Source organism: Myxine glutinosa, chromosome 7 (assembly GCF_964187855.1).
Source record: "Myxine glutinosa chromosome 7, kmMyxGlut1.1, whole genome shotgun sequence".
NCBI lineage: Eukaryota > Metazoa > Chordata > Myxini > Myxiniformes > Myxinidae > Myxine > Myxine glutinosa.
Window position 1 is genome coordinate 156,187,335 of NC_136267.1, and position 23,374 is coordinate 156,210,708.

The window sequence follows — 23,374 nt, forward strand, 5'->3', positions numbered from 1 at the left end:
GAAGATGTGTAGGTAGTCCGAGCCCCGGTTCAAACTATGTTATCCGTAGGTTGTTGGCAAACAGAATAAAGTCTCAAACAATACTAGGAATCTTGACCATGGTGGTTTGGAGACATTTTCCAATGCATACTGTATGCTATAACATCACACTTAACAATTCCATGTACCGGCAAATACAAAACAGAGGTTTTTTTCACAATTTCTATGTATTTTTGAAGAAAAGGTTAATTTTCACCCTTCACTAATTGCCCACAGACGGGTATTACATCAATCTTCCCTCACTAAAAACTGCTCTTCTATGTGAGGATTGATAAATAAAAGCAATTAGAACCAGTAAAGTTAGTTTTATATGGCATTTTGCCTATATATTAGAAAGTGTGAGAAAATTATATATTTTTGCCATAGGTTGACCTTTGACCCCCACTGTAACCATGGTAACCCCTAAATTATATATATATATATATATATATATTTAAAAATACTGAGATGCATTTTGTAGGCAATATCATCAGCAACAAAATGATCTATAAAAATCCCATGTAGAGTAAAATTGCTGGGCAAATAAATGGGATATTGTTACAAACATCTCTTCTCTTTTTCAACACTTCGGAAATCCTGATTTAGCAAAACAAAATGGTTAAAAATGACCCTTTTCGAAAAAATCTCAGCGGGCATCCACCCTCCCCCGATGCACCACCCCATTCCCTACCTGTTTCCAGTGGATGCCGGCTTTTAACATGAAATGATTTTCAAAATGAATTTTTCAGGCTCATTTCCTCTACTATGGGCTGGATGAGATGGATAGAGGATGCATGGTTGGACAAGATGGATACTGAGCAAGACAAAGGAAATGGGAGTTTATTCTCTGATTCGTATGAACATTTATTGATATTTATGCAAATCGAGTTTGTTGACCCTGCACTGCCTGGGTCCTTGTTCATTCATACATGGTGCCATTTTCAACTTTGTTAGACCACTTTATGGGAGGAGATGCAAAATGACGGACATACACATATTATTATTAAAACATAAACATAAACATAAAACGACATATTATTATAAATCACATATTAACCTCCATCCAGTGGTGGAGGTAATAAAACACCCCATGGCTCATGGTAATTTCCGGGCTTGACCCACTCACTGTTCTCATCCCAACCTCTTCACCCCCCACCAGTGAACATAAGTTGATAAACTATTACTATTAGGTTGAAGTAATGGGGCTCCCATTCCTAGACGTCTTCGCTTCGGGGTGTCCCAGATGTCACCCATCGGCAATCTTGGCAGACCTCCACATTTTGCGTATTCGTCTACAAATTGCGTATGCATGCTTTGCCTGGCCATTTATCAATGTTGACGTGAATAATGCAGGTAAATAATACAATGGTTAGCATCGTTATTAAGATTTTCCAGATAATGGAAAGACATTTGGGCGGAGTACACAACAAAGATTACGAACAGTATCACATAAAGCAATGTGTTCAAATTGTTGCTAGGGAGTTGTTTTCACCGCGCTAAGATGGCGGCGGCCGTCGCTAACCGGAAGTAAGCCAACGTTGCGTCATCCATACACGCCACGCTCGGTACGAACAATGTGCGGAGTCGCGTTTTTTGGGAGTGTCAAGATGGCGGCGCATTGACTTCAACATTCAGCTGTGAGAACCCGTAGTTAGTAATGAGGTCAGAGGTTGAGCATCCATACTGATAATACGGAGATATTTATGAATATCACTCCTGAAACGGACAGGTCGTAAAACAACAACAACAGCATCCTCAAAAAAAACAACTACTTCCGGAGTATATTGAGTTTAGCGTTCGAAACGGAGCAGGTGAGTGATATGTATTGATAGAGAGTACGATTACGATGCGTTAGTAAGGTTTTTCATATATATTTTTTACTTATGTTTTCAAACACGGTGCGAACTGGAGAGCACAGTTCATTGAAGTGCAACCGGTAACATAAGGAAGGACTTGAGTTGTGGTCGAACGAATGATGCGTCGTCCTTTGAATGTGGTTCGTCGGAGTGCTGTGTGCCCCACACTTTGACAATCCTCGTTGGGGTTCCTGAAACTCCGATCTCACAACTATTAGTATTTATGTCTGTCGACTCAGTAATCAGCGCAAAGTACGAGAAGCAAGTGGGTTTATTCGTATCACGCCCTGTTCTCTACTGCGCATGCGCTTCCTCCCAATCCACGCCCCACAATACCACACATCAACATCAGTGCAAAGCAGATCACGTGGTGTTAAAGTAAACAATAGACGCACCAACTGCCCCTTTGGTTCATGAGTTATCAAGTGACCACTATATTCGTCACGTGTGTGCGTCTGTCTGTCTGTCTGTCCGCAGCATAACTACCCAATCTTCTTCTTCATGGAGGAACCGATGATATCATCCGATCTTGATGAAACTTGGGTGGGAGGTTGATATCATGATCTAGTTGTGTCCTGCCTAGAGTGGGCGTATTGCGCCCATTGTGGGCGGAGCGACGCCCGAAAAAGATGTCTTTTTAGGGGTAACCGAGTTCAAGCTCCATCTTCTCTGAGGGAGTTGGTGGAATCTCACAGGGGTTTCGATATTTGGTTAGGCCAATGTCATGTGTCTAGCCCCACGGAGCTCGATTTTTCATTTTCGCCCCAAGGTCAGGTCACAAGGTCACGAAATTTAGAAAAGTCGATTTTTGATGGTTTTATTACATTGTTCGCTTCCTGATGGGGTGAAATGTCGTACATGATCTTATATTATCACATGCATCATGAAATACAAGTTTTCCAACAAATTTCAGAATCTTCTTCCTTTGACCTTTGAAGGTCACAAAGGTCAAAGTTTCAAAGTTGTCAGAATCTAACCGAATTTTCGGTATTGTGTAGCTAACTAACCTCATAACTGATTATACATTATTTTCTATATCATTTCAAGGTCAGTAACCTTCGTTTTGACATTTCCGGGCCTGGCCTGTCTGGGCCTGTTTCGGTTATAGTCCGTCCTTTGTCATTGAATACCTCTCACTCGTGAACCATCGTCGTCTCCTGACTTGTTTAATTTAAAGCTGATATGTAGTTTAATAATTATGGGTCTCAGAACTCGCCTGTCACGAAAACCAAAGAAATAGTAGAAATCACATTTTCAACAAAATTCCTTTTTTCCTTTTATCTTATCTGGATAGTCCATAAGACATTCCTGGCAATAAATCACATCATTCATACTAGAGTTTCTTGACTGGGAAGTTCGTCATTTCGCTACCCAGATTTCGCTAGCCAGCCTAAAATAACTCAGTTGTTTGGTGTTATACATTTATAGGAGTCCAGAGAAACAATTTTTCATTTAACAGTTGGCATGTACAAAGGTTGAGCATTGTTCAGTTAGTCCAAGAGTTTTCTTCTTTTCTTGCCCCGCAAATCTCCTAGACCCATCAACTCGACGAGGTGCTTGGCCAGCGCCAATAATAATAAGAGGTCATGTTCTCACATGGAGGTTTATTCAGGTAACATAACTCGGTCCAAGGCCCAGCCGCAGGGAGACCACGCGCATGCGCAAAACCCCGGTGCACAGGGAGGATCAATCACAAACCACAACCACAATAACAAAAACAACAACAACAACAACATGCATTTTAAGGCCATTTTCCCTGCAAGAGCGGGGGTTAGCCTTGCGGTCCCCATGACAATCTTCTCCATTTTGCCCTATTTTCTGCATCTCTCCTTGTTAACCCCCTTGCCCGCATGTCTTCTTCCACCGTCTTTAGCCAAGTCTTTCTCGGTCTTCCCCGTCCTCTACTTCCTTCTACATTTATTTCCATCACTCTTCTCAACCAGTCACTTTCATCCTTCCTCAACACATGACCAAACCATCTCAACCTGTTCCTCTTCACAGCATCAATCACAGGCTCTATTCCCATCATCTTTCGCAATTCATCATTTGTCTTCCTCTCTCTCAGCGACACTCCGCACATCCACCGAACCATTCGCATTTCTACCCTTTCCAGCCTTCGTTGCTGCTCTACATTCATGACCCATGTCTCGCTCCCATAAATCATAACACTTCTCACACATGCAGCATACACCTTTCCCTTCAGCTTCAACGACACTCCCCTCCTCATCAGCACGCCACTCAGTTCCCGAAACTTCTTCCATGCACATCTCACTCAAGCAACCGTTGCCGAGTCTGATCCACCTTCTCCATTCAGCATGTCTCCGAGATAGCAAAATGTTTTCACACCTTCCAGCTTCACGCCGTCTCCAAGATCCAACTCAACATTTCCTCCATCTGCAGCTCCCTCTGTGCACACCTCACATTTGAATGTAGCTGCCACACTGGTTAATGACCCTCTCAGACCACTACATTTTTGATGAACCCACTCAGCGCACATTGTACATTGAATGGAGTTCACTCCGACACCCTTCCTACACACTGCACAGGGCTACTTCCCAGTTCTTTCCACCTCACCACATGCTTTACCACTTGCCATCACCTTTGTCTTTCCTATATTCACCTTCAGACCTTTTGTCTCCATATTTTCCTTCCACTTGTTCATCTTTTCCTTCAGTCCATCCATACTTTCCGCAATCAACACCAGATCATCTGCATACAACAACTCCCACGGTAAACCCTCCTTTACGGTCTGAGCCAGCACCTCCATCACAGCTACAAATAGTAGTGGACTTAGTACTGACCCCTGATGCACTCCCATCTTCACCTCAAACTCACCACTGTTCCCGTCCTTTGTCCTTACAGCTGTGCGCGCTCTATTGTACATTGCCATCACAACTCTGATCAACCATTCCTCCACTTCTAACTTCCTCAATGCCCATGTCAATACTTCGCGTGGAACCCTATCGAATGCTTTCTCCAGATCAACAAATCCAAGAAACAACTTCTTCCTCCTCTCCATGTACTTCTCCTGCAACTGCCTCACAATAAAGAGCACGTCTGTCGTTCCTCTTCCTGGCATAAATCCAAACTGCATTTCGTCGATCTTCACCTTCTTCCTTATCCTCCTCTCCAACACCCTTTCCAATACCTTCATTCCATGCTCCAATAACTTTATCGCTCGGTACGAGCCACACTCCAGAGGGTCACCTTTCCCCTTGTATAGAGGGACAAGGGTACTCAGTTCCCAATCCACTGGAATGCACCCTTCTTTCACCACCAGATTACAGATATCTGTCATTCTCTTCACACCCCAACTTCCTGCTGCCTTCAACATATCTCCCACAACTCCCGTCGGCCCTCCCGCTTTTCTACTCTTCATTGCTTTTATCGCTTCCTCAACTTCCTTCTCAGTTATCTTCTCTGCCGGTCCTAAAACTGGGTTACTCTCCATGTTGCCATCCCATTCATTCTCTGGATTCAACAGCATTTCCATATATCTTTTCCATCTTCCTTTAATTCCATCTGGGTCCACAACGATTTGTCCCACTTCATCCTTCAAGCAACTCACCCCCATCACATCACACCTCTCTTTCGCTATCTGCTTTGCAATCCTGAATACCGCTCTCTGACCCTCTTCCGAATCCAAGCGTTCTTCGAACATTTTCCTACATGCCTCCTGCGCCTTTGCTACCTCTTTCTTTGCAGCCTTCTTGGCTGCCTTATAACTTTCATGTTCTTCTTTTTCTGCCCCCATACCCTTTGCCTTCTGCCACTCCTTGAACTTCTTCCTCTTCTCGTCAATCCTCTTTCCAACTTCATCATCCCACCACCATGTTTCCGAGTGCCTCGGTGGTCGTTTTGTCCATCCACATACCTCACCAACGGCTCCCAACAGACTATCTTTCATTGACATCCAACCACTTTCAAGCTCAACCACATCATCCTCGACCCGACTCAGCCTCTCTTTTAATGCCTCCCTTACTGTCACCTCTTTCAACCTCCACACCTTCACTCTCGGTTGGTACTTCACCCGCCGAGCTCTCCTCGCACCTTTCACCCTTATGTCGCAGACAACCAAGTGGTGCTGTGAAACAGCCTCCTCCCCTGGGATCACCTTTGTGTCCCGGAGGTGCCCCTTATCTCGCCTACGCACCATCAGGTAGTCAACAGTTGTCGTCGACCCACCTGACGTGTATGTAACAAGCTTATTATCCCCTTTCTGGAACTGAGTATTACAAATCAACAAATCAGCTCCATCAGCAAACTCCAAAATCCTTTCACCTCTCCATTTCTCACACCATATCCATAACAATTGTCATGGTTCTCTTTTTGAGGCAATGTTTTTATGGCCGGATACACACACACACACACACACACACTGACACACACAACCACACACACATACACAAACACACACACATCCACACACACATCCACATCCACATCCACACACACATCCACATCCACACACACACATCCCCACACACACACACATCCCCCCCCCCCCCACACACACACACACACACACACACACATCCCCCCCCCCCCCCCCCCCCCACACACACACACTTGGGGGTTCTCCATATAAAATGCGATAGTGTCATATATTCGTCAAGAATAGTTGGAATTTTGTTAAATTATTTTGGTAGAGTGTGAAATACCCTAGAGACTGGCAAATCAGGAATCAGAATTTAATTTGAGGTTGAAACGAGCCCGTGAGGTCGCTCCATGCCTGCACGTCGTGTACAGTGTGTTAATTAATTATTTCCTCACTCTCGATCTGACGTAACTCGGTCAAACACCATCCGATTTTCGCCGGGTTTGCGGTGGTCGAGTATTCAACTACCTTAATGACTACGAAATCCGAAAGCCGAATTTAATTCCGAGTTGAAACGCGCCCGTGCGGGCCGCCTGCACGAATCGCGCAAAGTGAAAATTAAAGCAGGCCCTTGGCAAAAACGCGTTTTCTTCATTCAACGATAACTTAAAAACTACAAATCCCACAAACTTCCAACTTACCTTATTCTTCTCCTCGTGTTCTTATCTCTCGAAATCACCAAGGGTGTGCGAAGCTCCGACGCAGGAAACCAATCAGTTACATGGCCTGAGAAGACAAGGTGTTGCATTTCTTCTTCTTCCAGCAATAATGACTTCTAGCTTCCAGACCGTACAACCATTCATGTTGAAAATTTAAACACTTATTCCCCTTGATGAGAGCTACATTACATTAAAATTTCAAGTCGATCAATCCTGCGGTTAAAGAGATAGAAGCTTATTAGGATTTTCGTTCAATTATTCATTGTGGCCAAACCATGTGACTTATCAAAACTTCTCAAGCAACGTTTTAACTTCCTCACATGGGGAACATTTGTGTAAAGTTTCCACTCAATATCTTTAAAAATTAGGGAGGAGGTAGGATTTTAAGTTTATGCTTAAAAACGTCAAAACTCATAAATGATGCGACGTACGACATCATCATGCAGGAACTTTTTGTTCGTCATGGGAATGCGATTCTGCGTGCAAAGTTTGGGCTCGATTTGTTCAGCCGTTACGGAGAAAAGGGGCTTTTAGTGTTTTTCACGAAAAACAATATGGAGCGCCGAACCCTGTGACATATGACATCGGAATTTTTTTGAACCTACATTTTTAAAAACTAAGGTTATGTAAAAAAAAAAAAAAATCATATTCGTGGGAGCAAGGGATCTATTGGTCGAATTCTAACCTCGTAACGTTAGCACTTTTAATATCCTATATAAACATTTTTTGGTCCCATTGCAGAGTTCTTTAGAATGAGCCATGACTCCATTTTTTCCATTGAGCCATTTCGGAGATATAGAGGGGCAAAGTTGAAGGTGTTTTCCAAGATGGTGCCCATACCACGTGACCTATGCCGTCATAATTAGCAGTAAAAAATTATACGTGCCTAGCCGATCACTTGGTGAAAATGTCATGTCAAATGGACCAACGGTTGATGAGAATGAATGAATGAATGATCGTTTTAAGGCCATTTTCCCCGCTAGAGCGGGGGTTAGCCAATTATTTGTTGTCAAGGTTGATGAGAACATTAATCTTTTCGTTTTTCGGAGGTGAAAAGTTTTCGGAGGTGAAAAATAGGGGTGGAAGAATAATAATAATAAAAATCTTAGGAAAAATAATAGGTATTCCTCTGCATTTCATCCAGCATTTTGAAGAAAACATTTTAAAGTAAGTATTTTAAATTAAGTATTTTAAAGTAAGCGAAGTACATAAATGGGGCAAGACTATGTTGTGAGAGGGACTACAAACACTTGTAACTAAGACCGAGTGGAATAAAACCGACAACACTAAAATAGTCTTGGTCCTTCGCTTGACTCCATGAGCCAATCCTCACTCCGCTGCCTCACCAGAGGGTGGCGTGAACAGCCCGACCTTGTAGGTGAAGAAGCAGTCTCCTTCGGACTGGCTGGTTCAGCAGCAGAGACGCCACCAGTGGGTATATCTGGTGGTCTGGCAAAATAGCTTCTGGTGGTGTGGGTGGACAGCATCACCAAATCCAATAGGGCAGGACCCACTGCATCCAAAGAGGCTTCCTGTGAGATGGACTCTTGCATGGGCACGGAAGAGCCTGGCGTGTCCTGTGGGAGATGGTAAGGTGAGGACGGCTCACAATCAGGCTCAAGACACTGAAGTTACATTCCGGCCTCGAACTGGGTGTACGGGGGCCTGGCCCATTAATGTTGACACAACAGGATAGCAGTCACATGCTCGAACTTCATAGGCTTTGCTACAAAGCTGAGAACAGGTAACTCTCCCGAGTTGGCACCATCTATTGTCAGGAGAGAACCATGTCACCAAATACTTGGTACGAGCTTTGCATTTGTCTCTGTCACCTTTGAGGAAGACGAGGTCACCAACGTCAAAGCGGATGGTGGCAGTAGTAGAGTGGTCACGAAACTTCGACCGAGTGCTTGGGGCATGGTTCTCCTTCCTGCTCATTTTGTTTTTGAAAATGAACTATCTATCTGATATCGGTAATTGAGGGATCAATATATGGTTGAACCCCCAAAAAATTGATATAAAAGGTTTTTCAATGGATTCTGGTACCATTGGGCATGCTAAATAACATACTAAAAATCTAGTAACATCTGACTTCCGGAAAGGGGTCATTTTCAATATGGCGTCCAAGATGGCCGCCGGGAGCTTAAAATGGCCATATCTCAATTATTATTCAACCTAGAAAGGTGGTTTTGGTGTCTAACCCTAGGTTTTAGGGCCCAAGGAATCCAATTGAATCAATAAAATTACCATCAGTTAATTATTTATTGACAAGTCCAAGATGGCATCCCAAGGTGACATCCTGATCCACTAAAATGGCTCTGTCGAATAGTAGTCAACCTAGAGAGATTTTTTCAGTGTGTATACCTGGGTTTAAGGCACCCAGGAAATCATCAAAATTACTTAAATAAGCACAAAGTAATCAGGTATTCCAGTGAGCCAGGTTTACCAGCCCATTAGGCATTTGTTGTCTTATATGGGTCAGCTTGATATCAACCACCCAGACATATTCAGAAAATTCGAAAAGGGTTTTCATGTTATCCGTCGCAGCAGCCAGTTATGGGCAGGCCTCAGTTCAGATCTTGTCATTGAGCAGATGTTGATGAGGTCGTTGAAGACCACTGGAGGTCTGACACGCGGAAGTGGAATGTCTGAAGAGCAGAGAGCCCTTTGGACCATGTCAAGCCCCATAACATCAGAGTACAATATCGCAATGCAGGAGTTCACAAACCTGTCATACACGACATCTGAACACCACAAGGATTTGACGGAGTCGAGGATGAATCAAGGATGAAAGAGATCAAGGCTGCTGACCTGGAGGAGATCAGTTCAAAACTTGTAGGATGCTCACCTTTCTCGCCAGACTCTTCATTAAGGAACATTGTCACTGGTGTTGTGGCTCAGGAAGGTGTGAATGTGCATGAATATGAGTGTTGGATGCAAAATCATGCACAAAATGATTGGACAGTATGCATTCACATTCTCATTCAGTAGAAAGGATAAAGCCAGAACCCTTGGACAAACATCAGCTATAAAGGTCGCTCCTGATCGAACCATTGATTCTGCACTTCTTTTTCAACGTTTCCTGGTAGTCTCCCAAACTGGAGAGCTATCATTGCAGGAGGTTATGAGTTATGAGCTCAGTCCTTTCCCTCCTGCCCTCTTTGAAGCCAGAAACGTCTTCCGAAAGGCTGATAAGCCACAACTAGCTCACGCGATCTGTGATCATGCAAGTGATGCCATCCTAGATTCTGTACCAGAAACGGAGATCCACGTCCTTGATGGAGGTTCACTCATTCACAGAATACCATGGAAGAGTGGAGATAGCTATGGTGAAATAGCGCAGTCGTATGCTGACTTCACCATCCAGCATTATGGTTCAGCTACGACCATTGTCTTTGATGGCTATGAGGAAGGGCCGTCCATTAAAGACAACACACATCAGAGAAGAGGACACAATATTCATCCCATTGTCAGCTTCACTGCTGAGACAAAGTTCTCAGGCAAGAAGGAGGAGGTCCTGTCAAGAGATATCAATAAACAGAGACTGATCGGGATGATAAGTGATGAACTGAGAGAAAGGTATTGCACTGTGGTCAATGCACCTGGAGATGCTGACGTAGATATAGTAAAGGCTGCAGTGGAGGCATCTCTTCTACACACCACTACACTGATTGGAGAAGATACTGATCTCCTTGTCTTACTCCTTTACTATGCGCAGGGAGACAGTAAGAGCCTTTATTTCAGATCAGACAAGTCCAAAGCTGATGGCAGTTTTAAAGTGTACTAGGGCATGCCCGTACTATATCTATATCTAAAATTATATCCCCCCCTCTATTTACATGAAATGGTTTGGTTCATGAAATGTTTTGGTCCATTCGCAACGCCAAAGCGAACGGCGAACGCTTTACATGAAATGGTTTGGTGCATGAAATGTTTTGGTCCATTCGCAACGCCAAAGCGAACGGCGAACGGCTTGCGAGTACAGTGACAATCCCCCCCCCCCCCCCCCTCTATTTAGATGAAATGGTTTTTATTAGTTTAAAAACATCGTTTAACGCCAACATAGCGCCAACATAGTTTGCAAACGTGAAATAAATGAATACGCTCTCAAATGTGCCATCCGAGGCAGAGTGTGTCCGCCACGTTCGGCACACGCGATAGCTCGCTGCTCTCTGATTGGTTGAATCGTTTTTTGGACATAGCTCGGTAAGTAATTGTCCGATTAATATGAAACCTTGAAAAGGCACATCCTCGGGTCCCCAGCAATATACCTGGCAAGTTTCAAGTATATCGGACCGGTAGTTGTCGAGAAATCGTTGTCGCATACACACATACACACACACATACACACAGAGATTAATGGAATTATAGATAGATGACATCAACCGTCTAAAAGAAATCCTCGGACATGACGTGTTCTCAGTTGATATTCATCCATGCCATGACTGGTTGTGACACGACTTCTCGGATTTTTGGTGTTGGCAAAAAGACTGCTTTCCAGAAGCTTGTAAAAGGAGACCCTGTCCTTCGGTCTTGTGCCAACACATTCACCATCCCAAACCAGACCACAGAGGTGATCGATGACCTTGGATGCCGAGTAATGGCTATCCTCTTTGGTGGCAAGTGCAAAGATTCCCTTGCAACAATGCGATATAACACCTTCAGCAAGAAGGTTGTCTCTGCTTCATCTTTTATAACACCCGAACGTCTGCCCCCAACTGAATCTGCTACCAAACTTCACTGTCGTAGAGCGTACTACCAGATCATGGTGTGGATGGGAAAAGAAGAGGGTATGGATACCATGAAATGGGGGTGGAGCCTGCAGGATAATCAGTTTGTCCCACTTATGTCAAGAATGAACGCTGCTCCAAACAGTCTCTTGAAGGTCATTCATTGTAACTGCTCCACTGCCTGCAAGACACTCCGCTGCTCTTGTAGACGATATGGACTACCATGAACTACTGCCTGTGGACCGTGCCAACTTGAAGAATGTGACAATCCACATAACAAGTTTCTTCCAGAGGAGTCGGAGGATGACGATGAATAGCGATTAACTGTATAAGACAACAAATGCCTAATGGGCTGGTAAACCTGGCTTACTGGATTACCTGATTACTTTGTGCTTATTTAAGTAATTTTGATGATTTCCTGGGTGCCTTAAACCTAGGTATACACACTGAAAAAATCTCTCTAGGTTGACTACTATTCGACAGAGCCATTTTAGTGGATCAGGATGTCACCTTGGGATGCCATCTTGGACTTGTCAATAAATAATTAACTGATGGTAATTTTATTGATTCAATTGGATTCCTTGGGCCCTAAAACCTAGGGTTAGACACCAAAACCACCTTTCTAGGTTGAATAATAATTGAGATATGGCCATTTTAAGCTCCCGGCGGCCATCTTGGACGCCATTTTGAAAATGACCCCTTTCCGGAAGTCAGATGTTACTAGATTTTTAGTATGTTATTTAGCATGCCCAATGGTACCAGAATCCATTGAAAAACCTTTTGTATCAATTTTTTGGGGGTTAGGTGAGTTTTTTTTTCGTATATTGACCCTACCATAACTGCTCGCCAGTGAGTTGGTCCCGTTGTGTCCAGACCTCTCTAGCAGAGAGTCCATCTCTGCGTATATGTTGATTCATGTTGCCTATAGCTAAGGCTAAAGTAACTTCTGATATAGGCCCACCCTTTGGGGACAAGCATAAGCATTCCAGGCCTTGTCAATTTGTCAACTCCAATTGCTCGTTCAGCCACCGGATTTTTATTACGATTTCTGGTTTGGCCGACTTGTAAATGGATGCCATGCCACTTTAATTTGGAGTCATTAACAAAGGCAACGAATCTGGGTGTGGGATCAACCCGTATGGTGATGGGGCTATTTCCCAGTGGGCGTAGCTCTGCACACGTTGTGAGGATAGCATTGCTTAAAAGATCGTGTCTTTCACCTTCAATAAGCCTCATCCATGTGTGGGAGGATAAGATCTCTTGGAGGACAAATATATGCTGGTGATGCCTGCACATTACATCTGTGGCATATGGTACCTGGACAACAGTGGGTGACTCAGTGGATGACTGGGGATGTGGATGCACAGGCAGATACTTTATTGACTGGCACTGGTGACATGACAAGGAGACAGTATCGGTGACCCAGTCGATGTCTAGGTCAAAAAAGTACCTGTTGAAGGCACACTCAATATGGTGACTTGATGGGTGGTTGAACCTGATGTGCAAAGCAGTCAGCAGCCTATCAACTACTGAGCAGGGGATCACGATCCGTTCACAAAAGGGCTGGATCCATTCACGAAAGGGCTGGAACGGCTGGTTGTCTCTGACAACTAGGAGACCATTATTGGCCAAAGTCACCACTCTGAGGTATCTCTTGATGTTCCCCACCTTTGTCAACCTTTTAGATAGGTGGGTACCTTGGGTTAGGTGAGAATGGGTGCGTCTGAAGTCAGGGCACTCCAGGTGAGTAGCATGCCAGGCAACACGGCCCGTAAACTTCATTCTAGCCGTACCATCCAGGACTTCACCTACAGAGACACCAGGCACAACGGAGGACTCCATTTCTTCAATAAACCTGCACACTTATCAGCTTGCGTCAAGGCACAGCTGAGGTTTGTAACTCCCAAAATCAGATGGCAAGTTGGCGATACCATCAATATGCCTAACATGCACATGTAACGGCTGGTAGTGGAGAGGAATTAAGTTACTCTGGAACTGGCTGAGAACTCGCCACGCATAAGTTTGCTGTAAGCTTGGACACAGGGACGACTGTCCGTCAGTACTTGGGCACTGTGGTGAGACTGGACGATGAACAGCGCAGAGTGTCGCATGGCTGCCCCAATACACAGTGCCTCTACTCCGCAAGGCAGCCATGTAACCTGGTGTTTACGGAGTTTAGCATTAAAGAGCCCCGCTAAGAGCAAGTCACCATTCCTGTGCTCATACATTGTAGCTGCAATGCCTTTGTTCTTGACAGACCCATCAGTGACAATCCACATTAAATCATCAGGTCGAGGTATCGTGATTGTCTTGCGGTTTTTAAGAGAATTCTGGGCAGCCCTGAAGGCACGAAGTAACTCATCCGACCACACTATCCTCTCGCTGGATGTTTTGCAGGCAGTAGCTAGCAAGCCAGCATAGTAGTAAGGGCATTTTATGAGATATTTCACAAATCTGTTAACTAAATTGTTACCAAAAAATTTCTTCACCAATATGTTTGTAAAGGTGTGTAATAACATGTGTTAAAATGTTGAAGTTCAACTCCCGTGGGAAACCCAGAAAAAAAGCTGTTGAATTCGGGTACCGAAAAATTATTTTCGAGAATTTTTTTTTTTTTAATCGGCCCTTAAGTAACTTATGAGGGGTCAAATAAGGGTTTTTCATGATTCTGAGTTGATTGTTAACATTTATATTTTCACTTTTACATTTACACACAAAGTAGCTCACTGAGGGTGAGCACCCAGCATTTGTGGCCAGAAAAACTATTTCTCATTCTTCCTCTGCTCAGTCCACCTTGTGACTTGGCTGCCTTCATTAATGTCTGCTCAATGCAAATGTCACACCACCATGTGCCGGACCACTCATGACTTGAGTAACGGACAATGTGGTTCCCGTGGGCAGTGAGACGTTCTAAGGTGTCTGTAAGCAGGCAAAGTTTCTAGTTCCTTCATGAGTTGACAGTACAGCCGTGCGCCCTTGGCATACTGATGATGGCCTACAGCGGCAAAGATGTGAAGCATCTTGGTAACAATGCAGGACAGATGCCCATTGTGGTCTGCAAGTCGCTCGGTTCTGATAAAGACCTTGATCACATCTACCATGTGGTGGTACTCCACCCAGAGTGCAGGTGTTCTTCCTCCTTTTGCGAGTCGTTTGAAGGTTTCTTCAAACCTTTGCTCAAACACTGGCACTACTGGGTCTGAGTGTCTGGCTCCCATCTTCCCATCAGCCACCTTCTCCATGAAGGTCTTCATGTCACCATGCTCCTCCTCAGTGAAGGCAAGTTTCATGATGTGTTGATAGATGGCTGCATCGATGAGGAGGTGAACACGGATTGCCTTGTCAAAACATCCTCCATCCATGATGTGGTTGGCTGTCGTACTTCCAGGATAGATCAACTGGATCACATCTAGTAGTCCAGAATCTTCCATGATGTTACCCATTGATCCAAGATAAGACTTCAGCAGGTGAAAACCACCCAACCTTGGAATGACGGGTAGATTTGCCTGCTTTATTATATTCACAGCCTTCAGCCAAATCGGAAGATCAAAGGTCACTATAGCGACCCCAGCGCGCCGTATGCACTCTTTCAGAGTGGTGAAGATGGTGTTGAGGTCATTAGGGTCTCCTTCAATAACTGGGAGGAACTCGATCTGTGTGCTCTGCTTTGCATCATTAGCATGGATTCTCTTCATCCAGCCATTCCAGTTGGAGTGTGGGAACTCAGGATCGTTGGCTTTGATCACCCACCCCGCTGCCCAGAGTGTGTCACCTGGAGTGAGGAGTGGCTGATCATGAGCCAGGGAGGAGGAAAGCTCAGCGAGGGGGAGAAACATGATCGCGTTCGTTCCTATCTGTTTCCTGTTCGTAAATGGAATAATCTTTACTTCAGTTCCTCTCAGGATCTTAGCTTTGTCGAGTGCCTTCAACTTCACCTGGGGGAAAGCTGCTGTTGTCTGTGGATCTGGCAAAGGTGGTGCCGGAGAGGTGACTTCGATCCAACCCATTGAGTGAAAGGGAGTGTTTCCGTGAATAGAGACAATGTTTAAATCTATATTGTCTCCAACAAACTGAGTGACTGCATTGTTTGTTTCCCCAACCTCCATAAAGACCACCTGATCATTACTTGACAATTCACTTTCACTGGCTGGCACTTTGGCTGTCCTCACTGATTGATCCTCAAGCGCAGCATCAACCGCAACCTCATCATTGATCTGTTCATCGGTTTCCTCCACAATGGTGTCAAGAGTGCCAGAAGTATCTGGAACATCATCTCCACTCCTACTATTAAGGAAGCAGTATTTGTAGTTTTGTGTCTCCGTGTAAGACTCAGTGTATCCCAGCCGGTGGAACTTGTTGAGCATCCATTTTGACCCAAATCTATGATCAAGTTGTATGGCAAGCCCCATTTGGTGTGGCAATACTCCAGACCGAGGTCGACAGGCCTTAATAAAATTCTGCCCCCAAACGGCAACTCTTTCGTCTGTCTTGACAATCGGTCTCAAGAACATCTGAAGGCTTGCAGGAACAAGTGTCAGCTGACTATCGATGTCAGTCATACTGTGTGTGGTGGGGTATGACTTTGGACCTAAATCAATCAAGGCAATATCATTGGATATGAACTTGAGTGCCGTCTTTATGATCTGAGTCTTCTCATCTCCATGGTCAAGATTAGCATGATGCACTCGCAGAATATTGTCGGTGCCATCTTTGAGACAGAGTACATCTGCCCTTCTTTCCTGTGTTGTGAAATACAAGGTGTCTTCGTATTTCTCTAGAAGTTTTATCTTTAGCCAATGCTTTGAATAAGAAAGGCTCTTCTCTGGTGACTGATCAAACTCCTGCAGCTTTTCATGGACTTGGTCCATGTTCATTACCCCATGCTCTAATTCTGAGTCTAACCATTCGCAGAATTCAATAAAAACTGCCTCTCGCTCCTCATCAATACTCCTCTGTCCTCTCTTCCTTTTTCCTTCCTCATCAGTCTTGGACAAACTGTCACCTCTCGCAAACATAAGTTTGCATCGCAAATGGTACAGTGTTTCTTCTGCTACCAAGTCGTTGATCCCTTCCAGGCGTCCAGTGACTTCAGTGCCCCAGTCATCCCCGCGACTCCGTGCTGTCTTCAGCAAGCTTGCCTTCAGTGTATCTGCAGTCAAATTATCTGGCACTCTGTATTTCTTTCTAGCTTGTGCTGGATTATTTTTGTAGAGCTGGGCTGGTTGGTTGCAAAGAATGCATACATCCTTATACAGGAGGTCAACTGACTGTGATCTTCTAGAACTGCAGCCAGTTGATGAACTGAACTCACAAGTAGTGCGTCTTCTCTTCAACTTTGATGACTCTTTCTCTGCCTTTGATGCTTGAGCTGACTTCTTGGTGGTTGCAACAAAGTTGTTGTACAGATCATTTTTACACTTCTGGTGGTACCTCAGTTTTCCTTCCTTTTGAGCCTCCTTCATACGTTCCACAACAGTAACATTTTCGACAGTTTCTGCTTGTTTCAATAAAGTTGAGTATCCCTTTGGAGTTGCCTGTATGAGCCTTTCAGCTGGTGTATCCGAGCGTGCACAGATGAAGCAATTGAGCACAGGTGGAGTAACGCCTTCATCCATATTGCTGGACTCCATGTCCTACAAAGTAGAAAATGAGATATATTTAGAAATTATTTTTCCACAAAGGAGTGTCTGTGGTGAAATATAAATGTTAACAATCAACTCAGAATCATGAAAAACCCTTATTTGACCCCTCATAAGTTACTTAAGGGCCGATTAAAAAAAATAAAAATTCTCGAAAATAATTTTTCGGTACCCGAATTCAACAGCTTTTTTTCTGGGTTTCCCACAGGAGTTGACCTTCAACATTTTAACACATGTTATTACACACCTTTACAAACATATTGGTGAAGAAATTTTTTGGTAACAATTTAGTTAACAGATTTTCATATGTTTCCCTTACTATAGCCACGTAGGACTCGGCTGAGTACTTTGTATACTCCCACAAATGATCGCAACGCCCGAACAGTCAAGGGGAGCTCCACTACGGACAAGCTAGCAACCTTGTGGGGGTTTCAGTCAAATGCCAGGCCTGGTCAATCTATTCGTGAAAGACTTGGACCAATATACTTTCTGTGACCGACACCACAATAAGGTGGGATTATTAGGGCCCGTTAAAGAAGTGGTTGTAGTAGAGACATGATGCTGTATCGTATTGTGCAGGACTGTACCTTATAATGGCGTGTGGAGTTTGATGTGAATAGAGTTTTTATTTTGGTAGCAAATAAATAAATGATATTTCTCATGTCTTGCATGAAAACATTATTTTACAGATATAGGCGAGCCAGCTGTGCCATGGCCGCAGTGGGGATGGACGAGCTTGGGATTTCTGGAGGGGAGGACCTCAGAGAGACCCTTACCAACTGCACGGACCCGCTTAAAGCAATCGAACAGTTCCAGGTATGCTGTAGTTTCTTTGACACTTACTCCAAATGGAGTTTTTTTAATTGTTTTTTTTAAAGAATATGTCCTTTATTTAAGCAACAGTTGTCACTTGGTACTTTCAAAATGAGTAATAATTAATTATTATTCAAAATGAATTATTGATATTGACTTGACTCGCCAGAGGAGAAGGTATTGCATTTGAGTCTGTTTGTCACTTGTGAAAATCGAAGATTTTTCAAGTATATTGGTTGGTCTGATGCGTTATTGCTTGGCAAAAAAAAAAAAAATTTTTTTTGCAAGTATGTTGATCAAGGAGTGCTCCGGTTTGTGTGTTTGTGTGTTTGTGTGTTTGTGTGTTTGTGTGTTTGTCTGTCCACTCACTTATGCTTGCCTACAGGTCACAATTTACAACCGATCTTCATGAAACTTCACCAAATGGTAGAGTTTGTGGTCCGACAAAGTCCTATATGTATTTGAGGTCAAAAGGTCAAAAGGTCAACATAGGCCAAAGGTCAACCACTTTTTTCGAATTTCTAAAATACTCAATTTTCATCCGATTGACTTGAAATTTGAAGAGGATTTACATATCGGCTAACTGAATTCAATCACCAACTATTTTTGAGATCAGCATAGGCCAAAAGGTCAATATAGGCCAAAGGTCAACAACAATATCAAATCTCTCAAATCCTCATTTTTCATCCGATTGACTTGGAATTTGAATGGGATTTTCATATCAGCAAACTGAATTCAACCACCAACTATTTTTGAGATCAGCATAGGCGAAAAGGTCAACATAGGCCAAAAGTCAACCACTTTTTTCAAATTTCTAAAATCCTCAATTTTCATCCAATTGATTTAAAATTTGAATATGATTTACATATCAGCTAACTGAATTCAACCACCAACTATCTTGCAGATCAACATCGGACAAAAGGTCAACATATGCCAAAAGGTCAACCACTTTTTTTCAAATATCTAAAATCCTCAATTTTCATCCGATTGACTTGAGGTTTTAAGAGGATTTGCATATATGATCACTGAATTCAACCACCAACTATTTTTGAGGTCAACATAAGCCAAAAGGTCAACATAGGCCAAAATGTCAACATAGGCCAAAGGGTCAACAGGCCAAATTTCTAAAATCCTCAATTTTTATCCAATTAACTTGAAATTTTAAGAGGTTTTGTATATCTGGTCACTGAATTCAATCAAGTATTTTTGAGGTCCACATAGGCCAAAAGGTTAACAAAGGCCAAGTTTCCAAAATCCTCAATTTTCATCCAATTAACTTGAAATTTGAAGAGAATTTACATTTCTGGTCACTGAATTCAACCACCAAGTATTTTTGTAGGTCAACATAGGCCAAAAGGTCAACATAGGCCAAATTTCTAAAATTCTCAATTTTCATCTGATTGATATATTGGTTGGTTGCGTTATTCTCTCTGTCTGTTTATATGTCAATCGTCTACAGGCCATAATTTAAAGCCGTTCTTCACGAAACTTCACCAAATGCTAGAGTTGGTCATAAGCAAGAAGCCTATTGATTTTGAGTTCAAGATAGGCCAAAGGTCAACAACTTAGATCCAATTTCTAAAATCCTCAATTTTCATCCGATGAACTTGAAATTTTAAGAGGATTTGCATACCAGGCCACTGAATTCAACCACCAATTATTCTTGAGGTCATCAAAGGCCAACAACTTATTTTATGGATTTTATAAGTAACATGCTATGCATGACATATTTCTTGTTTGTTTGTTTGTCTGTTTGTCCGCACAGAATAAGTATGCTTTTTCTCTACAACCGTTGGTCCGATTGACAGGAAATTTTCACCATCGGTGTACCTCCTCCTGTCGTTTTTTAAAATGATAATTATGATGTCACAGGTCACGTGGTCTGGGGGCCATCTTGGAAAAACCAAAAAACTTTGCACCTCTATATCTCTGAAAGCACTGCCTAGAAAAAATTGAGACCTGTCTCATTGTAAAGAACTCTCCATGGGGAATAACACATGTTAATGAAGATGTCATAGGTGCCTCCATTATGACGTCATAATTTGACAAGTACAAAACTTCATCCGATCAAGATGAAATTTCTTGAGCGTCATCGAGGGTTAAATTGGTGGAGAACAAAATAATAATGATGTAGTCGGTCATGTGGTTCGGCCGCCATATTTGTTTGAACACAAATGCCTTAAAAACCACCAAAAACCCTTTTTCTCCGAAACGGCTAAGCAGATCGAGGCAAAACATTACATGCATGATCGCATACCCATGACGAACAAAAAGTTCCACAAACATAATGTCATAGGTCATATGGTTTGGCGGCTATGTTTTTTTGAAGAATAAAACTTTAAAAAGCCACTCCTCCAGAACAGTTGAACAGATCGAACGGAAACTTCACATATATGTTCCCCATGCCTTGCGTATACCATGCTCTCCTTGAATAATTTGTATGTTACATCGTTTGGCAGCAATGTTGGATTGAACAAAAATCTTTTTAAAATGATATCTCTTGAACCGCTTCATTGATTGATGTGAAACTTTAAAGTAATGTCGTAATCGTAAAGCTGAAAATGTACTTTTCGTCTATTAATTATGCACTATCGGAATGTACCTTTCGACACTTTGGACTGCTGAGACCCATTGGACCTTTGAAGAACCTTTAAGACCCCTCAAGACCCTTAAGACCACCAAGACCCCAACATAACCTGAAGATCCTTAAATACCATGAAGGACCTGAGGACCCTAAAGACCCAAAACCTGACCCTAAACCCAAAAGACCCTGAGGACTCATAAGACTCAAAAGAGCCCGAGGACCCAAAAAGACCCAAAAGACTGAAGACCCAAAAGGCCCCAATAACTCAAAACACCCCAATAACTCAAAACACCCCAATAAATCAAAACACCCCAATGACCCAAAAAGACCCCGAGGACCAAAAAGAGCCATAGGATCCTGATGGCCCAAAAGACTCAGAGGACAGCCTCTTTTAAAAAAAAAGTATTTAAAATACAATCCTCAATTCAGTTTTATAAAGAGGACGTAATGTGTCATGTGTGTCTGATGAAAGTGGGGTTGTACAAAATAATGAAAGAATGTACAAAAACACACCACAAAATACAACTTACAAACACGTCCTGGAGAAGGTCTGAAAACTCTGATTGCTCTTTCTTGTTGAGTTATATGTTTCCTGTTTTGAGAACTTATCTCTTACAGTCACGTGAAAAAGTAAGTACACCCCATGTAAAGTTTGGACTTTTTCAACATATTTCAACATACAGCTATTTGATCTTCATTTCAACAATATTGATAGATAAAGGTGATATAATAAAACAAATATCATGAAACATTTACATTTTGTAGTACATTGTATAATTTTAATAAACATAAATGCAAATTTCGCATGTGGAAAAAGTAAGTACACCCCGACATTTATCACTACTTCAAATACCTAAAATTAGAATCAGGTGCAGCAGCTCAAGTGCAAATGATTACAACATCGTGAGAGAGGATCTTGGAGGAACCTGTCTTATTTAAACCTCAGACATTTAGTTTGGGTTGCTCTTTGTTGTTGAAGTGTGCGGCATCACCATGCCGAGATCAAAAGAGCTCTCTGAGACCTTCAGAAAGAAGGTTATAGATGCCTACGAGTCTGGGAAGGGATTTAAAAAGATCTCCAAACAATTTGAAATCAATCATTCGACTGTCCGGAAGATCATCTACAAGTGGAGAAGATTCCAAACAACTGCCAACTTGTTCAGGCCAGGCCGCCCCAGCAAGTTCAGCCCGAGAGCAGACTGCAAGATGCTGAAAGAAGTCTCTAAGAACCCCAGAATGTCATCACGGGACCTACAGGTAGCTCTTGCCACTGTTGATGTCAAAGTGCACGAGTCTACCATTAGAAAGAGGCTGCACAAATTTGATCTACATGGGAGATGTGCCAGGAGGAAACCTTTGCTGTCCAGAAAGAACATCAGGGCAAGACTAAAGTTTGCCAATGAACACCTAGGCAAAGACCAGCACTTCTGGAACAATGTGCTCTGGACAGATGAGTCAAAGGTAGAGCTATTTGGCCACAGTACCAGAAGACATGTTTAGCGAAAACCAAAGACAGCATTTGACCACAAGAACCTGATACCAACTGTAAAGCATGATGGTGGAAATATTATGGTTTGGGGCAGCTTTGCTGCACCAGGGCCTGGGCAGCTCACCATCAGAGAATCGACGATGAATTCTTCATTGTACCAGAGGGTGCTTGAGGATAATGTGAGGCCATCTGTCGGAAAGTTGAAGCTCAACTGAAGGTGGACCTTGCAACATGACAATGACCCTAAACATACCAGTTAATCCACCAAGGAATGGCTGAAAAGAAAGAAATGGAGGGTTCTGGAATGTCCAAGTCAACGCCCGGATCTAAATCCCATCGAGATGTTGTGGGGGGATTTGAAACGAGCTGTGCATGCAAGAAACCCCTCAAACATCGCACAGCTGAAAGAATTCTGCATGGAGGAGTGGGCAAAAATTTCTCCCAGTCGATGTCAGAGACTGGTAGACAGTTATAAGAAACGCCTACTTGAGGTTGTTTCTGCCAAAGGCGGCAATACCACCTATTATAGCCAAGGGTGTACTTACTTTTTCCACATGCGAAATTTGCATTTATGTTTATTTAAATTATACAATGGACTACAAAATGTAAATGTTTCATGATATTTGTTATATTATATCACCTATATCCATCAATATTGTTGAAATGAAGATCAAATAGCTGTATGTTGAAATATGTTGAAAAAGTCAAAACTTTACATGGGGTGTACTTACTTTTTCACGTGACTGTATGTGTATATGTATATGTATATATGTATGTATGTCCCTCACAAACATACGCCAATCACAGCTGAGGATCTGGTCACATGACAGGGGTGATGTGATGTGATTACGTCTGTGATGCCATTACGGTGTATGACGGATGACCCCACACATCACCATTTTCATTTATATGCCATTCAGGCTGAACATATCGTCAAACCTGTCATATATCACAATCTGCATGCTCTACCTCTACGTTTTTCATTCAGTGTGAAACACAAACAAACTGATTGTTAAAATGACCATCAAATATCGAAAGCATCGGCGTTACGGGTCTTCCAATGACACAGTATGCATAGGCCTTAGGCTTCGTGCATTTATGCTTCACCTTCAGGCTGCTTCGGACAAATTAGCCCAGGTTTCTTAATACAGTAGCATCGTTTTCGTAATAATAATAACAACGTTAATAATAATATAGTAAATATTATT

At 42.8% G+C, this 23,374-nt stretch overlaps 1 protein-coding gene across 1 annotated transcript in view; it reads left to right on the forward strand.

Annotated features, from left to right (window-relative positions):
* The first annotated feature begins 1,769 nt into the window (after positions 1-1,769).
* Positions 1,770-23,374, forward strand: part of NELFB (negative elongation factor complex member B) — a 65,084-nt gene continuing 43,479 nt past the window's right edge. Inside the window, exons 1-2 of the mRNA XM_068123459.2 lie at positions 1,770-1,829; positions 17,970-18,096. Of these exons, the coding sequence (XP_067979560.2) occupies positions 17,992-18,096 (105 nt within the window). The 5' untranslated portion in view covers positions 1,770-1,829; positions 17,970-17,991. The remainder of the gene's footprint in view (positions 1,830-17,969; positions 18,097-23,374) is intronic.